Genomic DNA, 17,403 nt, shown 5'->3' on the forward strand with positions numbered 1-17,403 from the left:
AGATTTTTCAAGGCACACAGAATATTGTGTTCTCTGACCATATAAACATGAAACCCACCAAAAGAAAGATTAGACTCCCGTCTTTCATCAGAACAAAAAAAGGTTTGTTTCTACCTTTTTCCGCTCAGCAGTACAACATAGGTAAGTTTCAGGAAAATATCAGTTCCCAACAAGAAAAGGGGAGAAAAACAGCTTTTTGGGAAAAGATGCATTTCGAGCATAACTTTCACTTTTGACACATTCTTTTTTTGCTTTTGTGACAGCTCAGATATCGAAACAACTATACCACAACATAAACAATACAAAATGAGTTGTTTTACATCAAATTAACAGTTTATGTACAAATATAGCATCATGAACCATTTTCAATTTTCACATTTTGAACTAAACTGTGTGTGCATGTGTGTGTATGGTAGTGATAATATCTATCTATTAAAAAAAGAACATGTTTCATCCATTTTCACTTTTAGAGTTCACATTTTGCTGACAAATGTGAAATGAACTGCTACAAGGTAACGCTACTTTGCTACCAATCCACGTGTCTTCTCCTGTGACTCCTGTGACTGATGTTTGTTGTGGTGTGGCTACGGAAATCACGCCATCAATGCTTCAGATTGACTGAAATTGCCTTAACTTTCTGGAGCGCCACGATCACTTTGGCATGCGCATGACAGCCTGTGAATGCATGTTCGTGTGGATAGAAACAGTTTTAAAATGTCACCTTTTGGATGGAAATTTTTTTTGACACTGGAGAGTGGCAAATGTGCATTTTTGAAAATCAGTGTTCGTTAGGACATGGTCTTAGTAGATATATGCAATATATTGTCATATATTATTGATGTTTTTACATTGTGCTTGTTAAAAAAGTAATGCTGAAATCTCGTCTCGTCTCGTTCTCGTAGACCCAACCTCTCTTATTGTCCCATCTTGAGAACTGAGTCTCTTGTGACACCACTCGTGTTTGCTGATCAAAATGCGTTTTTGCGTGTTTAAGTCTATTGATTACATTTTACAACTCCTCTTTATACTTGCTAAATACTACACGTAACCCACTAATGAGGTGTAGAAATAGCTAATGTCTGTATGTCTGTTCTAATTCTCCCACTCAGGTTGATTTAATTGTTCATCCAACCATCCAACCTAGTGACAAATTGGTGACTACAATCCTTGATCAGGTCCGCTTCAGGATCAGCAGCTCATGTACCATGACAGGGTGAGCACAGCCAAGAGCAGTCACACACGGTCGTGCACTGAACGCACACGGCAGATCTTCATCTGTTCTGTCTGTTGGTAATTGCAGCCAGCAGCCCAGCCAAGAGCCTGCCTCCAAAGTGGAAAAAGAAGAGCCGAGTAAAAGTTTCAGGAGCTTCAGTGAAATCAAGGAAGAGCACTTGAAAGAAAAAAGTCGAGTTGAACCGCAGTTCAAGCCCACAACAGGTAAGGTGTGATTTCACCATGTAGAATCTCAATTTCATCTGTTTTGTTTCATGGCTTAATCTCTCTGTTTCTCTCTCTGTCTCTCTCTAGTTCGAGGACTGGGGAAGACGCTGGGTTTCCAGCCCAAGATGCATCGCCTGCGTGTTTTTCACGCCTTCCTGTGGTACGTCATCTGCGACCATCCTATGATGCAAACTGCTTCTGGACCGACAGCAGCCCCCCAGGAAGCTCCTGAGGCCGGCCACCAAGAAAACGCTCAGTCAGGCACCGACAAGGACCAAGAAAGCAAAAACACAGAGTTGCCCGATGATGTCGGCAGCAGCCCTCCCGAGCCTGCAACGTCTCACGTGGATTTTGCGCCACTAGGTGATGAAGAACTGATGGATGATTCTACAGTGGGGCAGTCTGAATCTGAAGCAAAAGGTAAGAAGATTTGGGTGGTTTATCTTCTACTTAACAACCCTGATGTCACCTTTTCTTTATGATAGTTTATTTAGATGAGGATTCGTGGAAGAGGTTTGTCCCGCCTGTGCTCCCACACAGAGAGAGAGGCTATGGCTGGGTGAGGATGAGGGACCTGCTCTTCTGCTTGCCGCTCTCCATATTCATTCAGGTCATACAGATTAATTATCAGGTGAGCACCTTTTCACCACACATCCGTCCTACTGCTCACGTCTCAACTACACTGATATTTGCATTTGTATGCACACAAATGACACCTTCATCTTTAATTTTCATCATCTCAGACACAAGCATGCGAACATGCTCCATGCATGATATGTATCTGTACAGTTAGAGAACAACCACAGTGCTTTCTGTCCATTCCAAATGTTAATACACCCCAAAATTATGTTTTTAAAAAAGTAAAAGTGGGGTTTTAGCTTTATAATGGATAAATTAACATTTAACTTGAATTTTACCTTTTATTGAAGACTTGTTGGCGAACACGGTGATGGCTGGGGGGCAGATGGACTTTATAATAAAGTTCAGCTGCAAATACGATCATCATACCACACTAATGTAGGGGTGGGAATCTCTGGCCACCTCACGAGGCGATGCGATTACAATTCAGAGGTCTGCGGTGCGATGATAAAACAGTTATCGATGCATCTTTTTTTGTGATCAATAGTTTGTCAATTATTTCATGCTGAATTTTTTTCTATACATCATTTCTTTTCACTCACTGTGTACTACTAAAAGAAAGCATATTTGTAATGATCCACAATTAAAATAAACATGAAACTGATTAATTAACTTCCATTATCTTTTAACATATTTCCCGTTGCACAGAACCAGCAGGAAAAGCAAAGTCTACCAGTAACAGCATGTATAAAATTAACAAACTTCAGCATATTCTGAGTAACCAACATAACAAATCTGCCATTATTCACAAATAAATAATAGACTTCAGAATTCACACTAAAATCCTGAGCATAGAATAGCAAAGTCAAAAACAGCTTTCATACAAAATGTAGATTTCTGTACAACATGATCACAACATGATGGGACGTTGTATCTGAGTTCCAAAGTGCGCAACAAAGAACGAAAGCCCTGCTTCTCAACAATCGAATACGGACACAAATTCTTCGCCATAAAAGTTGCGATTGACTTTGTAATTTGCTTTGCCTTTTCCGAGTTGGGTGGAAAATAAGTTATCACCTGCTCGATGGTTCTCTGTTCTCTGGTTCAACTTGAGCTTGCTGTTTTTCCCTCCTGGTTCGCGTGGAAACGTTCTGTGGTTTCTCGTATTTGTTGTGTTCCCAAAATATTTTAAGCTTGTATGACAAAGCTTGCATATTGTCTCGGGCCAGGTTTACATTGGAGCATAATACATAATGGGGGTCGGGGCATTAGATGTGTCCCAAACAGTCTTGATTTCTGAATCCATAGTAGTCCGTTCTGTGTCCATAGCATGTATCCATACCCGTGTATATACAGTATATCCTCTCGGGACGTAAGGCCAACTTTGTCATTTGAGCTCATGCTAAGCTAACCACCTTTTCCAGTATTTCTTCCCCTTATCTGTCGTGTATCTCAGCTAAAATGTTATTTGTTTCATAATGTAGATGTCATGAATTATTTTTTCCCATTCACCTAGAGTATATCCAGCTCATTTTTACCTTCAACTACATGAAAGCTTTAAATCCAACAGGACGCTCAGCCATTCTGGTAGCTTCTTCTGTGAACAAATAAAGCACACACATCATAAAGATGGTGAAAGGATCCCCTGACTGGAATCTACCTGTACTTTCCCATTCCTCACTGAGGGTATGAGTACATCTACTGGTGACATTGGACATTACAGTCAGAAGAGTTGAAGTGCACATGAAGACAATACACAGGCTGCACAACAACTTTTTCAGTTTTTACCTTTTAATAATGATTTGGAGTGCATGAAAACGCAAATCCCTTTGACGACATTGTCAGAAATGTTAGCAGTTGGAAAATATGCAGAAATGTCATCATATGGTGAAAAATACTCCCAGTATATACAGTATTTATGTGTTTTGACTGGTAGGATGAGCTTACAGTACGCTCTCTGCATCCACAGGTTGATGGCTTGGAGGACTATCTGAACGACCCCGTGAAGCAACACCTCCTGATTAGACAGCTTCCCATGGAAATGAGAAGAAAGCTCTTTTATAAACGGTAACTCCACACCAGGCACCTCCTGCGCCTCTCTGCCACGACTAGACCGTCTAAACTGTGTCTTTACTGGTTCTTCATGCCAGGAAATACATCTGGGTTGTCTTTGAGAACCTGCAGAAGTTGGTGTGCATGGGGTTGGTGCACTTTGCTCCTGTGGTGAAGGCAAAAGAAAAAGCTCAGGTATGCATTTGCATAAAATATCAGTTCACTTCTCTTCCACGCTTCATTGCTGTGGTCCATGTCGGCATTGTTCCAGATGTCCTTTTACCTGAAGCACCATGCCACCATTGTTGACACGAGCAACGCAGAGCCTCACTACTGGCTGGTCACAGAGCCCAGCGACAAGCCCTTTGAAAGACGCCGCTACACGTTCGTCACCGTGGAAGATGTGGAAAGCTACTGGTTTGATCTCATGTGTGTCTGCCTCAACACACCACTGGGTACATTGACACACACTAGCAGTTCTTCATATATTGCTGTGATATAATTATGTACTGTACCATAGATGGACAGTTTGATTTATAGAACGTCATTCTTCTGGATTCCATCGCAGGGCTAATTCGACCAAAGAGAGGCGGCTCAGAAGATGAGGTGACCCCTTCTTTTGTGCACGAACGTAACGTGTTTGTAGGAATGGCGTCTTTGCTCAAGTAGGTGATTTGTTTGTCAACAGTTTCAAATGCTTTTAGTAAGCCCTACCAGAAACACACCCTTGTGTGTGTGCGCGTGCGTGTGTGTTGGTGTGTGTAGCTTTACGACAGAGTGTGTGTCTACAAGAAGCGCTATTCTGTACGTCATTCACTTTTAACATATGCAGTTCCTCGCCACATTGTATTTCACTTTATCAGGGTTTGTCAAAAATATCTTAGCAGGTATATTTTTGCTTGGTTTTGCTCATAACTTTGGTTGTGTTACTCCATATGGCACAATTTTTCCTAAGATGTTTTTTTCCCTAAAAAATCATAAAATTCAAATTTAAAATTTGTTCCTAGGACAAGCAGATGCCCAGGCCAAATTTCCCACCCTTTCAGATCCTTAGAGGACCAAAAAGTCCACTCCCAAAAACTGCTACAAAAACACAACAGATTCATATTTTTCTACTTTTTTTGGTTAGATATTTCAATCAACTTGCGTTCTAATAAAAAAAAAAACTAACGTGAATATTTTTTAAAGGAAAAATGCACATTTTTGTACAATTTTGCCCATCATCCACAATCCGTATGAAAAACATTAACACATATTTCTTTCCCTTTTCTGTGCGTTCTAAAGAGAGACAAACAGCGTGAGGGAGCTAACAATGGATGTAATGGGACACACCTATTTCAACTACAAAAGCCCTGTAAAAAACCTCTAACAAGGTTTTATGGTTTTACATACATGCTGTGATCATGCAGTAACAGGTACATTCATGATAATATGTAATGCTTGCAGTATTTTGCCATATTTTGATCATTTTAAACCTCACCAGAACTTCTTTCCTGGGCGCGTTGATTTCCCACATGGGCCCATAGATTGAAACTAATGCTACTTCCGTCAACAGCAGCAACATAAAAAGAGCGTGTCTATTTGCTATTACTAACCATGGCAGACTTCGTGAGAGCCGCCGTCGCCTACTTTTGGACAAATGTCTTTTTGAGCCTGAATATACGGAAGATGAGCTACAGGTTATCAGGTGGGACACCCCCTCCCTCCAGACAGAGAATAATCTTGGTGGGTGCTATGCATCCAGCTACAGTGAAACACTAAGGCAGGGGTGCTCACAACAACATAAGAGTTAAGAATGGCACAGGAGGACACAAACACTAGTTTAGCTAATGTGATGCTAAAGTGCTAACATAACATGTTAACAGAAACATCATGCTAGGTTCGCCTGTTCACTGAAGAAAAAGCAACATGATCTAACTTCCAGCTCGCACGTTTCTGTACCTGAATGCAGCAAAGCCTTTTTTTTTTTTTTTTTTTTTTTTTTTTTTTTTTTTTTTTACACAAAGTGATGGGCGTACTCGTCTAGCTAAGGGCGGGTCAGAGGCAGTATCATGTCCACGTGGAAGGAGATTTGTCCTTCGTAACATTGCAAAAAGCTGCGACTTGAAAAAGTGGAGCAAACAAGTGAGAGAGCTGATTCATTTTGTCACATTCGGTGCTGAAAAACAGGCTCTACGGACACATATTACAGTTTAAAATGTCACTTTTGCACAATAGTGTACCTTTTTAAATGAACTGTGTGCACACAAACAGAGGCAGCAATGAAGTGTGCGACGACGGCACGACACCGGGAGATGGTAAAGGAGCCGGAGGCCTGGACTCTGAATTCTTCGCTCACCTGAAACGCAACTGGCTGTGGACCAACAGCCTGATCCCTGTCAATGAAGTAGGAACGCAGCTGGCAGCTTGTTTAGCGCTGTGTGATTCTATGTATCACGTGTGTCTTGACTTGTAGAAAAGTAAGTTGCGACTGAGAAGCCTGTTAAACAAAGACTCGCTCAGGGCCGCACTGAGAGATGGTGAGTCGCTGGGCTCACTGTAATGCCCTTCCTGTCCCCCAGGGGCGCTGTTATAAGTGTACATTGTTTTCAACAGGCACTCTCAGACCTCATTATTTGACACCCAAGAAACCTTTGGTCACTGAGGAAAATGTCGAGGTAGGAGTTTGCATTATTTTATCAATTTGTGCGCCATTTCCAAAGAGATATAACCTAACCTTTAGCATCAGAAGAGTCATTCGGGCCCATTTCCACCAAATTAAATTCTACTTGGAGCCACAAAACCTATTTCACCACTGAATTGAAGGTAATGCTACATACTGTATATTGTAGGGGTGTCCAAACCTACTCCACATACGAGCCGCATACAGAAAAATGAAAGGATGCAAGGGCCACTTTGATGTTTTCAATTAATACAAACTTGGCTCTTTGCGCTTTTTTCCCCCCATTTTGTTGTATATATTTGAAATATTTCAACTTTCTTTGTAAATGTTCTTTTCGTAATATTATGATTTTATTCTCATCAAGTCTAAGTCACTAATATTATAACTTTTTCCCCCAACCTAATTTTCCAAAAAGGACAAATGACTTTGTTTCATTGTTTCTTTCTCATATTACGACTAAGAAAAAACATTTTTTTTTCTTTAATATTTCAATTCTTTGCTACTAGAATGACATTATTTTTCCTCCTAATATTATGAGTTTATTCTCATAAATTTGCCACTTTTTTCTCGTTACAATACGACTTCTTCTTGGTATTTTGACTTTATTCTTGTAAAATTACAGCATTTTTTTCCTTTATCTGCTGTTTTTTTTTCTTTTTTTTCTCCAACTATTTCAACTTTCTTCTTGTAAATTTTGTTCTCCGAATTATGACTTTATTGCCAAAATATTTTCCGCAACCAAATTTTGAAAAAAATTACAACTTTATTTGTTGTTTTGTTTCTTTGTCATAATATTACATCTTTTTAAAAATATATATATATTTTTTTTTTTTTGAATATTTCAACTTTTTGTTACTAAAATGATATTTTTCCTCATAATATTATGTTGGTATTCTCATAAAATTACGACTTTGTCTTGTTAGATAACAACTCTTTTGCTCTTTAATATTTTGACTTTATTCTTGTAAAATTACTGCTGATTTTTCCATCTTTGCTGTTTTCATGTTACATTCTATTTTCAGAATGTGCTTGTTATGTGCAATGTGCAATGAAAAACAGCCACAGGCTGCAAATGGCTCAACAGTTGACCAGCGTCATGGTTTCTGACCGAGATGACTCACTAGAAAACACTTCAGCGGAGAATTGTGCGACAAACTCTCAGCTCCAACCTTGAAACGCTCAGACCCCTGATCTAACTGAACAGGCAATCTTTTCAGTGACAATAACATCTGCTGAAGGCTCTGTCTCGTGTTCTGTCCAGGTGGCCATCGAGTCCTCGTCCAGGAACCAGCAGGTGGTCGGAGGGAAGCGCCAAAGGAGAAAAAGGACCAAAAAGGAGGTCATCAGGGTCCCTCGCAAGAAGAAGAAAGGTTTGTGAGCGTCTGGTTCAGACAGACGTCTGTCAGATAGATTTGTGTGTGGCTTTATTTTTGTGTTCATTGCGGACCGTCAAGAGCCCAAGAAGCGCACACGTGCTCACGACGAGGCTGACCATCGAGCGCTGAAAATGATGACCAGGCAGCGAGTCAACTGGACCGTGCCGGAGGACTCTCTGCTGATGCTCTGCAACGTGGCCTCACATGTGCTCAACAGCAAGGTACACGACACGTCCTTATGGGTAAAACCCTCCTTCATTTCAAGAAGGTAGAACTTCAATAGAACTGGTTTGACAGGCAGTGGAATTAAATGAATTGCAATTCAGAGAAATTCCTCATAGCCAAGTAACAAGAAGTATTTGTCACATTAAATACTCAAAATACTTTACAAACCTGACAGTGAACACAAATTCCCTCCATTTTGAATCGTTTGTGATATGTTATGAAGAAATGAGACACAATTATGGCAAATGCAAACAAATGTCATGTAATTCATATATCATGTCTACATGAGGTTCATGGTAAAAGTATTTCTATGAAATATGTAAAACAGTCATGTATGGAATATACTGTAAAAAGGGCTCTAATGTTAAAACCCGTATTTAGAAAGTCACGAACAGGTTTTCTATGCTCTGACTGCTAAAATATTCCATTTATTAATATTGAATCCTACTTTATGGACAGTCACTTATCGTTGTCAGGTCTGGAAACAATTAACTCCCATAAACAAGGGACGACTGTACACCAAAATTATCATTTGGATTTTCAATTCTTCTTCGTTAGTATGAATTAGAATTGCAATTCTCTTTTCTGTTTATGACCTCAATTCAAAATCATTGAACTGAATTGAGACTGGGGAGAAATTCTAAAATCAGTGGGGAATTTGGCACCAGCCAGCTAAGCACATGTGTGATGCTTTACAGTTGAGAAGGACCTTCGTAGCCCACTGTGTGGTGCGAGACCTTCTCCAGGTGGAGTTTGAGATCTCTGAGGACAAAACATCACTGGCCGTTGGGCGGCGCTCTCGCTACATCCTCAAGAATCCTCAGGCTTTTCTCAATTTCAGGTAATGACCACCGTCATTATGCACTTAGTAGACAACTGGTCTGAGAAGAGTGTGTTGTGCTGCAGGATCTGCTTGGCTGAGGTCTACCAGGATGAACATCTGATGAAACTTTTGCAAGACAACAAGCCAGCTGATCCCAATAATGTAGAGGTGTGCTTGGTTGCAGTCTGTTTGCCGTTGTGATGTCCCACAATTGAATTAAATGTATGGCTTTAGGATTGTACGAAGTCCTTCACCGAGTACGTCAAGCTTCTCCGACAGAAGTTACGACCGGTCCCGAATGCCGAGGCTGTGAAGATGCCCGACAGCAAACATCAGCTTTTCTCACAGTAAGGAAGAAGTGGGCTGAGGGTGATCAATAGGCTGCTTCTCTTCACAGGGTTCCTACACAAGTATTGATGTTACACATTTCCAGTTGGGGTGTCATGAGCTCTCGCAAGATTACAACGTGAGGAGATTTCTTGTTTGGGGAAAAGCTGTCTCATGACAACAGGGCAGACAGCAGCCAATCAGACGGTGAACTATTGCATTGCTACTATGAATGATTATGAACGTAATATGGAAGTGGTAGCGTGCAAGGCATTATTGGAAGTGCACATTAAAGGAAAAGTGCACTTTTTGGGGAATTTTACCTATCATCCACAATCCTTATAAGTGAGACATGAACATGAACACATGTCTTTCTCTTTTCTGTGCGTTCTAAAGATAGAACAGCTAAAAAAAGAGGCAGGTAATTAATGCACACCCATTCCGCCTAGACAGGCCGATATTAGAACACCTCCAAAAAGTTCCAACAAGGTTTTATGGTTTTATATCCATGCTGTGAGCATGTAGTAACAGGCACAGAGTATTTGGTCATTTTAAGCATTTGCGGAACTTCCTTCCTTTGGTTCTCACGGCATTCAAGTGATCACAGCTGGACTGTTCAGGTTGTCTGGCGAAATGTCTTCTAAGACAACCTGACAGTCCAACTGATGAAGCCTGCTCGGATCTCATCAGTTCATCCTCAAAGACTAGGCGGACACTCACCAGTCAGACTAGATAGGACAGCTCTAGTCTAGTTCATCCTCAAAGACTAGGCAGGACACTCACCAGTCAGACTAGATAGGACAGCTCTAGTCTGAGATCCAATCTATTTATCCTGTAAAGGAGGAGGCAGGTCCAGACAGAATGGTTGGCTCTTCAGTGGTGTCAAATGACGATGGTTAGCATACAGTGGAGTGGGGCCTTTGCCCGCCAACGATGGTGGTTTGGGTGGTATCACCTTGGTTAGCATCCAATTTAGATGTAATGATGGTCATGGACCCACCTGAGTCTTTAGTCTTTAGTCTTTTAGGAAAGGATGAAAGGACAGCATTGTATGTGGGAGAAAGGTAGACCCCACCCCTGTTCAAAGCTGACTTCACTCACTCCTCCTTCAAACCGTCTTCCTCCTCTGTCCAGCATGTGGACATTTTTGTCCTCAAAAGAGTGCTCTTTCTTTTTGAGGCACAGGTAGACCGCAGAGTCTTGACATGAAGAGTTAGTCGTGCCATGTGCCTGCTCAGTGGCTGCTTGGTTTCCCCCCAAAAAATGGGTGCATTCTTCCCATACACCAGATTGCTCTTCTGGGGATGGGGTGTCCTGTCTTTGAGGTGGACTAACCTCTGTCTCAAAGCGTTAGCAGGTTTGAAGTGCACTGGTATGTTGTGTTTGTTAAAAATCCTTCCGAGTTTCTTAGATAGGCCTGAGACATACGGGATGACCATGCTATGGCGTCTGCTATTCAAAAATAGCAGTAGTATGAAAGGATGGCTCGAAAAGTTGCGGATTATCGAAACCGTTTGTGGTTTAACCTGCGAGGTAGACAAAACAGCCTCATACCCACAAGCCTACGCCTATGTTCCGCCATGAAAGGCTACAGGACTGGAAAAATCCTGGAAAAGGCACAACAACAATTCTTGAGAGAGTAAGGCAAGTCAATTTTACTAGATAAGATACTCCTCAAATTACAAACAATTTTTCCTGAGGACGTCTGTGCAAAGGTGATTAATTTCACCAAAAAAGCCCAACTTGCTCAACACAACAAAAGCAAAGCAAGACAAACTAGAAAAGCACTCGGAGAGTGCAGACTTCCAACAAGCAGCCTTGTTCTCCCTATACTGTGATTTACACCATAAATATTAGTCCTACACTTATTTTATCTACATATTTAGATTTAATGTTAGCATGTTAACAATGCTAACATTTTAACATTGGCATGCTAACACGTACCATAATAGTGCTAAGTCTTTATACAACTGTACCTATGAAAATGGATAGAAATGTTACTACGCTAATGTTAACATCCTCGCAATGCTAACACCTAGCATGATAGTGCAAATTCTTTATACATGTGTCTACATATGAAATAGCTGAAAATGCCAGAATGCTAGCATTAACATGCTCGCAATGCTAACGCTAGCATGTAACACCTAACATGATAGTGCTGTCACTGCGCAAAACGTACCCGGAACGCAATCAACTCCGCACATGCGCAAGGACTACGTCACTTCCTCCTTCAACTAATTTTATGACAGCGCTTCGGCGACGTCACGTGCTGTGGTTAGTTATTATTGTTTCAATGTATGAGCATAAATGGTTAATAACCATACTTCATATATAAGTGACTCTTGTTAAAATACTTTGTTGGCATGGGGATATTTCTATCGTCTTATGACATCCACCAAGACTGAGCTACATAAAAATGCAATGCACGTAAGGCAGACGTAAACGTCATAACCGGTTATGTGTAACATAAATAAATAAATAGACTAAAACACATAAAATGCAGTTATATTTCATTGTAAACAACCATAAGTAGAGTGCATTGATGGATTAATCTAGAGCAGCTCAAACTCAATTTCACTGGGGGCCAGTGGCGGTAGAGTCTATTAGGAAAAATCCATTATTTCTGATGCTTATTGTTTGGATGAATGGCTCTAGAACAGGGGTTGTCAACCTTTACTATCAAAAGAGCCATTTTGCCCCCTCTTATCCTAAAGAAAAGTAGCAGCAGAATACTACAAACAGAAGTACGGTTTTGAGGCCTTTTTGAGTCCTTCCTATATTCATTTGTGTAAAATTACAATAAAACGTAGCCCACTTTAATATAATTTTAAAAAACATAGTTGCAGCTTGGCAGTTTTGGAAAAAAGTAAACATAAAATTAGGAAATTTTTTGACAGGTCTGAAATAAATATTTTTTTCTGATAAATAACGGCCTTTTAAATGCTAGTGTTGCTGATGCTGATGCTCCCTATGTCAGAGCAGCAAGATATGGCTTTGCTCTTCACACATTATTTATTTTTTTAGTTGTATTCATGGTTAGCTTACCACGAGGATTGCACGCTCAAGAAACCACCTGCAGACAAGGGCCATCCATAAACATTTTTTAAAATGTGATGTTCAAGTTTCACTTTGATCTCAAAGATATAAAATGTAAAACAAGTAAAAATAGTAATTCCATTAATAAAAAAAACAAAATACATTTTTTTTTCTTTTGTCCTGACCCAATGAGCCACAACAGCCGCATGTTGCCAAACCCCTGCCTTCGACGGACCAAATCAATATGAAGCAAACGGCAACATATCAGAAAAGAGGCAAAAATGTTTTCCAAAGTCAAAGCTGATGTGTGTGAATATCTTGTTTTGCCATAACACCAAGATAATAGCACTGCCTTCATGGACGAGTAAGGACATTAAAAAATATTCACATTTGAGAGGCTGAAATCAGAGGATGTTTACGTTTTTTTTGGTCACTTGACTTAGAGGATATTTACATTTTTAAATGAAAAATGGGCCGCATGGTGGGTGAGTGGTTAGCACACAGGCCACACAGTCTGGAGATCGGGAAGACCTGGGTTCGAATCTCCGCTGGGCATCTCTGTGTGGAGTTTGCATGTTCTCCGGGTACTCCAGTTTCTTCCCACATTCCAAAAACATGTTAATTGGCGACTCTAAATTGATTGATTATGAATGTGAGTGTGAATGGTTGTTTGTCTATATGTGCTCTGCGATTGGCTGGCGACCAGTGTACCCCGCCTCTCGCCCGAAGTTAGCTGGGACAGGCTCCAGCATACCCCCGCGACCCTAATGAGGAGAAGCAGCATAGAAAATGGATGGATGAATCCATTGCCAAAATACTCAAATCATCATCAATGAATTGTTGCAGCGCTGATACACGTATTTACAGAGTCTGGAAAAAGTATAGATTTTGAAATGTGAAATCCTTGGGTTTAACACAAATGCTTATGTTATTTTTCCATTTCTGCAGGTTTAAAGTGTCTGCGATACACACTAGGAAGGAGGTTCCCTGCAAAGACACCCTGAGCAAGTATGGATTGCATCATGTTAAATGTTGTTTTTTTTTCCTAATTAGAATGAACATGACGTTTTTATCCACTGCAGCACCACGGATATCCATACCATCGGGTTGCACAACCTGATCCAGAGCACACTGGCCATGACCAACTACCAGATGAAGTATTCCCGATCCTTCCAGGTACACCTTGAAATATTGCATATTTATCTGGAAGCTGTTTGATCTGTTTTTGTACTCAACTCTGCCCCTTGTCTCTCAGACGTTCCACGTTTACAGTAAGTACCAACAGGATCTGCTATGCCAGGTTTTCATCCAGTGCCGCATGCGCAGTCTCGTCAACCGCAGACGCGTCTGTCATAAGATTGGTCCCCAGAAGAACAGGGCGGTGCCAATCCTGCCCATGTCCTACCAGCTCTCCCAGTCCTACTACAGGTAAGATGAGTGAGCACCTTGATACTTCCTGCCAAGGTGGACGGTCGCTGCGTCAACTCCTCCACCTTTTTCCTTACCAGTGCTGTTCCTTACATGAGGTCTTGGGTCTATGTACAAGGGGCCTCATCTATAAAAATGTGCGTGGAAATCTGACTAAAAGTCTCCATACACCAGAAACCCAAATTGTGCGTACAGACAAAAATATTCAGGCCTGTAAAAAGTGGCGTATGCACTGCACACATTCATGGAATTTGTGGTTTAAAAATTCCACCTCGAGGAGAAGTGTGCATACGCAACTCCGAACACAAGTTACGCCCTTTCCAAGCCTCCACATCACCATATGTGATGTTGATGGTTGATGCAAAGTTACTCATGAATGTGGCGTCAACATTTGAGGGTCTTGATTGCATTGGAATCATGGCTGGTGGGAAGAAGGAGCAGGGCCAACTGAGGCAAAACCTAAAAAAAAAAAAAAGAAAGTCAAATATCAAGGCACACCTTTCCATTTTTAGTGAGCAGTTTCTACATTTTTAGTAATTGATACCACATTTTAGATGAATATAAGCTCAGCAAAATCTGTTTCATTTAAAGGTGGACTCAAAACATAATGGTAAAGTTATGTTTAAAAATTAATCGCTGTAATTCCAGACGTATATATTTTTAACATGACATTAACACCACCAAATATTAAGTATATTGTAATTATTTATGAGGAACTAATGTTGTGTGTTAGTTCAAGCACATCAAAATAAAAGCACATCATTTGTGAAAAAGGAAGCAGTAAGTTTACATACGCGACCCTGACACTATTCACACTAATAAAGGCTGTGGTAAAAAAAACAGATGACTTACGTAACATACGGAACGTCTTATTTTTTGATAAATAGTTGAAAGAAAATAGAGAAACGGTGCACTGAGGACATATTAGCTCTGTGTCTTGTAGACTTAAACCATACAAAATGATGTAATTGACAACTTCATCTATCCATCCATTCATCCATCCATCTTCCACTTATCCGAGGTCGGGTCGCGGGGCAGCATCCTAAGCAGGGAAGCCCAGACTTTCCTCTCCCCGCCTATTTCGTCCAGCTCCTCCCGGCAGATCCCAAGGTCCAACATGTCCTGGGTCTTCCCCGATGCCTCCTACCGTTCGGACGTGCCCTGAACACCTCCCCGTGGAGGCTTCAAGGAGGCATACTTACCAGATGCTCGCGCCACCTCATCTGGCTCCTCTCAATGCTCTCAATTCTACTCTCTCCCGGATGACAGCGCTTCTCATCTTATCTCTAAGGGAGAGCCCAGCCACCCTACGGAAAGAAACTAATTTCGGCTGGTTGTACCGGCCATCTTGTCCTTTCGGTCACTACCCAAAGGTCATGATCAACAGGTAAATTGAGAGTTTTGCCTTTCGGCTTATCTCCCTCTTTACCACAACGCAGAGTCACTGCAGACGCCGCATAAATGCTCCTGTCCATCTCCCGTTCCATCCTTCCCTCAATCGTGAACAAGACCCCGAGGTACTTAAACTCCTCAACTTGGGGCAGGATCTCATCCCTGACCTGGAGACGGCACGCCACCCTTTTCCAAGCGAGAACCATGGACTTGGACTTGGAGGTGCTGATTCTCAACCCGGCCGCTTCACACTCGGCTGCGAACCGACATGACACGGATATCCATCAGTGTCATGTCAAATAACAACACTTTCCACAAATGTTTTAAGTCAATAACCGCCTCATGTTTTCATGCAATGACGGATAAATCTTTATTGGCTTCCATTGCGGAAACGCAAGCGGAAAACACCGTTGCTTATCCTTCAATTATTGTTTTAAATCGGCTTCTTAATGTGTGTAAAGAGGTTTTTATAGCCTGTTTGATTGTACATGTGGATCAATGTTCGCCACCGTCGTCACTGCCCCCACACTCACACCCCACAGTAAATATATTGCTGTTAAAGGATGTTTTTATATCATGTATAATGCTTTACAGCCTTGTCGCTGTCATGGAATAGTGTCACGAAGACATTATGTAAACAAGACATGACTTACTCAGTTCTGTGCCAACTTTGACGTAGTGGTCATTCTTACTTGTTTTGATGTTTTTTTTTTTCCTGTGTAATGGCTTAATAGCATCCTTTTTCAAAAGTCGTTTATACCATACTTTCCAGGCAAATGCTTCTTGTAAAGGTGTTCCTTCCTAGCAGGCATCATCAGTGAAATGATCACTTCAAAGGACAGAACTCGAGGTGGGCATCCATCTGTCTCCCGTTCTCTGCACTCGCTTCGTCCATTGTCTTAAACCTTCCTCTTCTGGAAAAGAAAACAAACTTACATTATCACTCAGATACTGTTAACATCCAGCAGCAACACAACATTTTAGCATGATCACTAATTTGATGAAAAATATACCATAAATCACCGTGTATAAACCGCACCCATGTATTAACCGCACCCCCATTTTCAGGCTCACGGCGGGAGAAAAAAAAATTTTAAGTTCATAAATGCTTGCCAACTCTTTCATCTCAAATCAACATGCGTAAAGGTACTAAGCAATTTCAAAAAGAAGAAAGGAGAAATCTGCCGTCCGTCAATTCATCTGCAATGGAATTCATGTAAGAAAAGTTTGCCGTCAACTTGCCGATGATGTCCGCTCTCCAACGCCGGATGACTGACTCGTCCACACCATGCTGCCGTCCTGCTGCCCGGTTCCCAAACTCTTCTGCAGACGGAGAGTTTGAATGCTGCGGTGAAAGATCATCATGGCATTTTGAGAGGGTACAGGCCCGGTCACACCGCCCGAACTTTGCTGTAGCGTACCTTAGATAGAGCGGCGTTCTGCGCATGCGCATGCGGATCAGTTATCCATGTATTCCAACGCTCCAACGTTGTATTGTATTTTACATTGGAAGCTTAGGTTAGCTTCAGTGTATATAGAGATCGTTTCACTGTGTGAAAATACAGACAGCCGTCAGATAAGTTAGTTGCATACAATAGTATTTTCAGCAACTGTACAGCAGAGGGCGCTAAAGTCAAAGCAACTGTCTGACCCACAGATGGCTATTCTAAAATGGGATTCTAGTCAATTTCTCCCCGTACCGAGTCTGGTCACAGACCTGTCATCGTGTATAAACTGCACCCCGATTTTTTGCTTCTTACCGGTGGGAAAAAAGTGTGGTTTATACACGGTGCTTTACGGTACTGAACCAAGTCGACCAGCTACCTCGAAAAGCATTTGTTTACTCTGCTTTGAAGATGTCACTTCCGGGAATGAGGCTGAACTGCGAGAGCTACTTTGTCACGGTTGGCACCAGCAACTATAAATGTCATTTTTGGTCTTTTACGGTTCGCTTTTAAAAATGGAACAATGTACTTTTGTAGAACATAATTACAAGAAATATACAGTATAACATTTAAGCAAAGTTGATGAATCATGTCAGGGACCCTTTAATTAGCTAACTC

General features: G+C 41.2%; 1 protein-coding gene across 1 annotated transcript in view; it reads left to right on the plus strand.

Moving 5' to 3' along the window:
• The window catches only part of LOC129182805 (general transcription factor 3C polypeptide 1-like), a 41,414-nt gene that overhangs the window by 15,836 nt on the left and 8,175 nt on the right, over positions 1 to 17,403 (plus strand). Inside the window, exons 14-32 of the mRNA XM_054779344.1 lie at positions 1,110 to 1,213; positions 1,301 to 1,437; positions 1,528 to 1,860; positions 1,926 to 2,071; positions 3,989 to 4,086; positions 4,170 to 4,266; positions 4,343 to 4,526; positions 4,640 to 4,736; positions 6,325 to 6,457; positions 6,527 to 6,590; positions 6,667 to 6,728; positions 7,995 to 8,103; positions 8,188 to 8,330; positions 9,033 to 9,175; positions 9,241 to 9,325; positions 9,392 to 9,504; positions 13,469 to 13,528; positions 13,603 to 13,696; positions 13,776 to 13,948. Coding sequence (XP_054635319.1) covers positions 1,110 to 1,213; positions 1,301 to 1,437; positions 1,528 to 1,860; positions 1,926 to 2,071; positions 3,989 to 4,086; positions 4,170 to 4,266; positions 4,343 to 4,526; positions 4,640 to 4,736; positions 6,325 to 6,457; positions 6,527 to 6,590; positions 6,667 to 6,728; positions 7,995 to 8,103; positions 8,188 to 8,330; positions 9,033 to 9,175; positions 9,241 to 9,325; positions 9,392 to 9,504; positions 13,469 to 13,528; positions 13,603 to 13,696; positions 13,776 to 13,948 — 2,375 coding nt within the window. The remainder of the gene's footprint in view (positions 1 to 1,109; positions 1,214 to 1,300; positions 1,438 to 1,527; positions 1,861 to 1,925; positions 2,072 to 3,988; positions 4,087 to 4,169; positions 4,267 to 4,342; positions 4,527 to 4,639; positions 4,737 to 6,324; positions 6,458 to 6,526; positions 6,591 to 6,666; positions 6,729 to 7,994; positions 8,104 to 8,187; positions 8,331 to 9,032; positions 9,176 to 9,240; positions 9,326 to 9,391; positions 9,505 to 13,468; positions 13,529 to 13,602; positions 13,697 to 13,775; positions 13,949 to 17,403) is intronic.

Source organism: Dunckerocampus dactyliophorus, chromosome 6 (genome assembly GCF_027744805.1).
Source record: "Dunckerocampus dactyliophorus isolate RoL2022-P2 chromosome 6, RoL_Ddac_1.1, whole genome shotgun sequence".
Taxonomy (NCBI): domain Eukaryota; kingdom Metazoa; phylum Chordata; class Actinopteri; order Syngnathiformes; family Syngnathidae; genus Dunckerocampus; species Dunckerocampus dactyliophorus.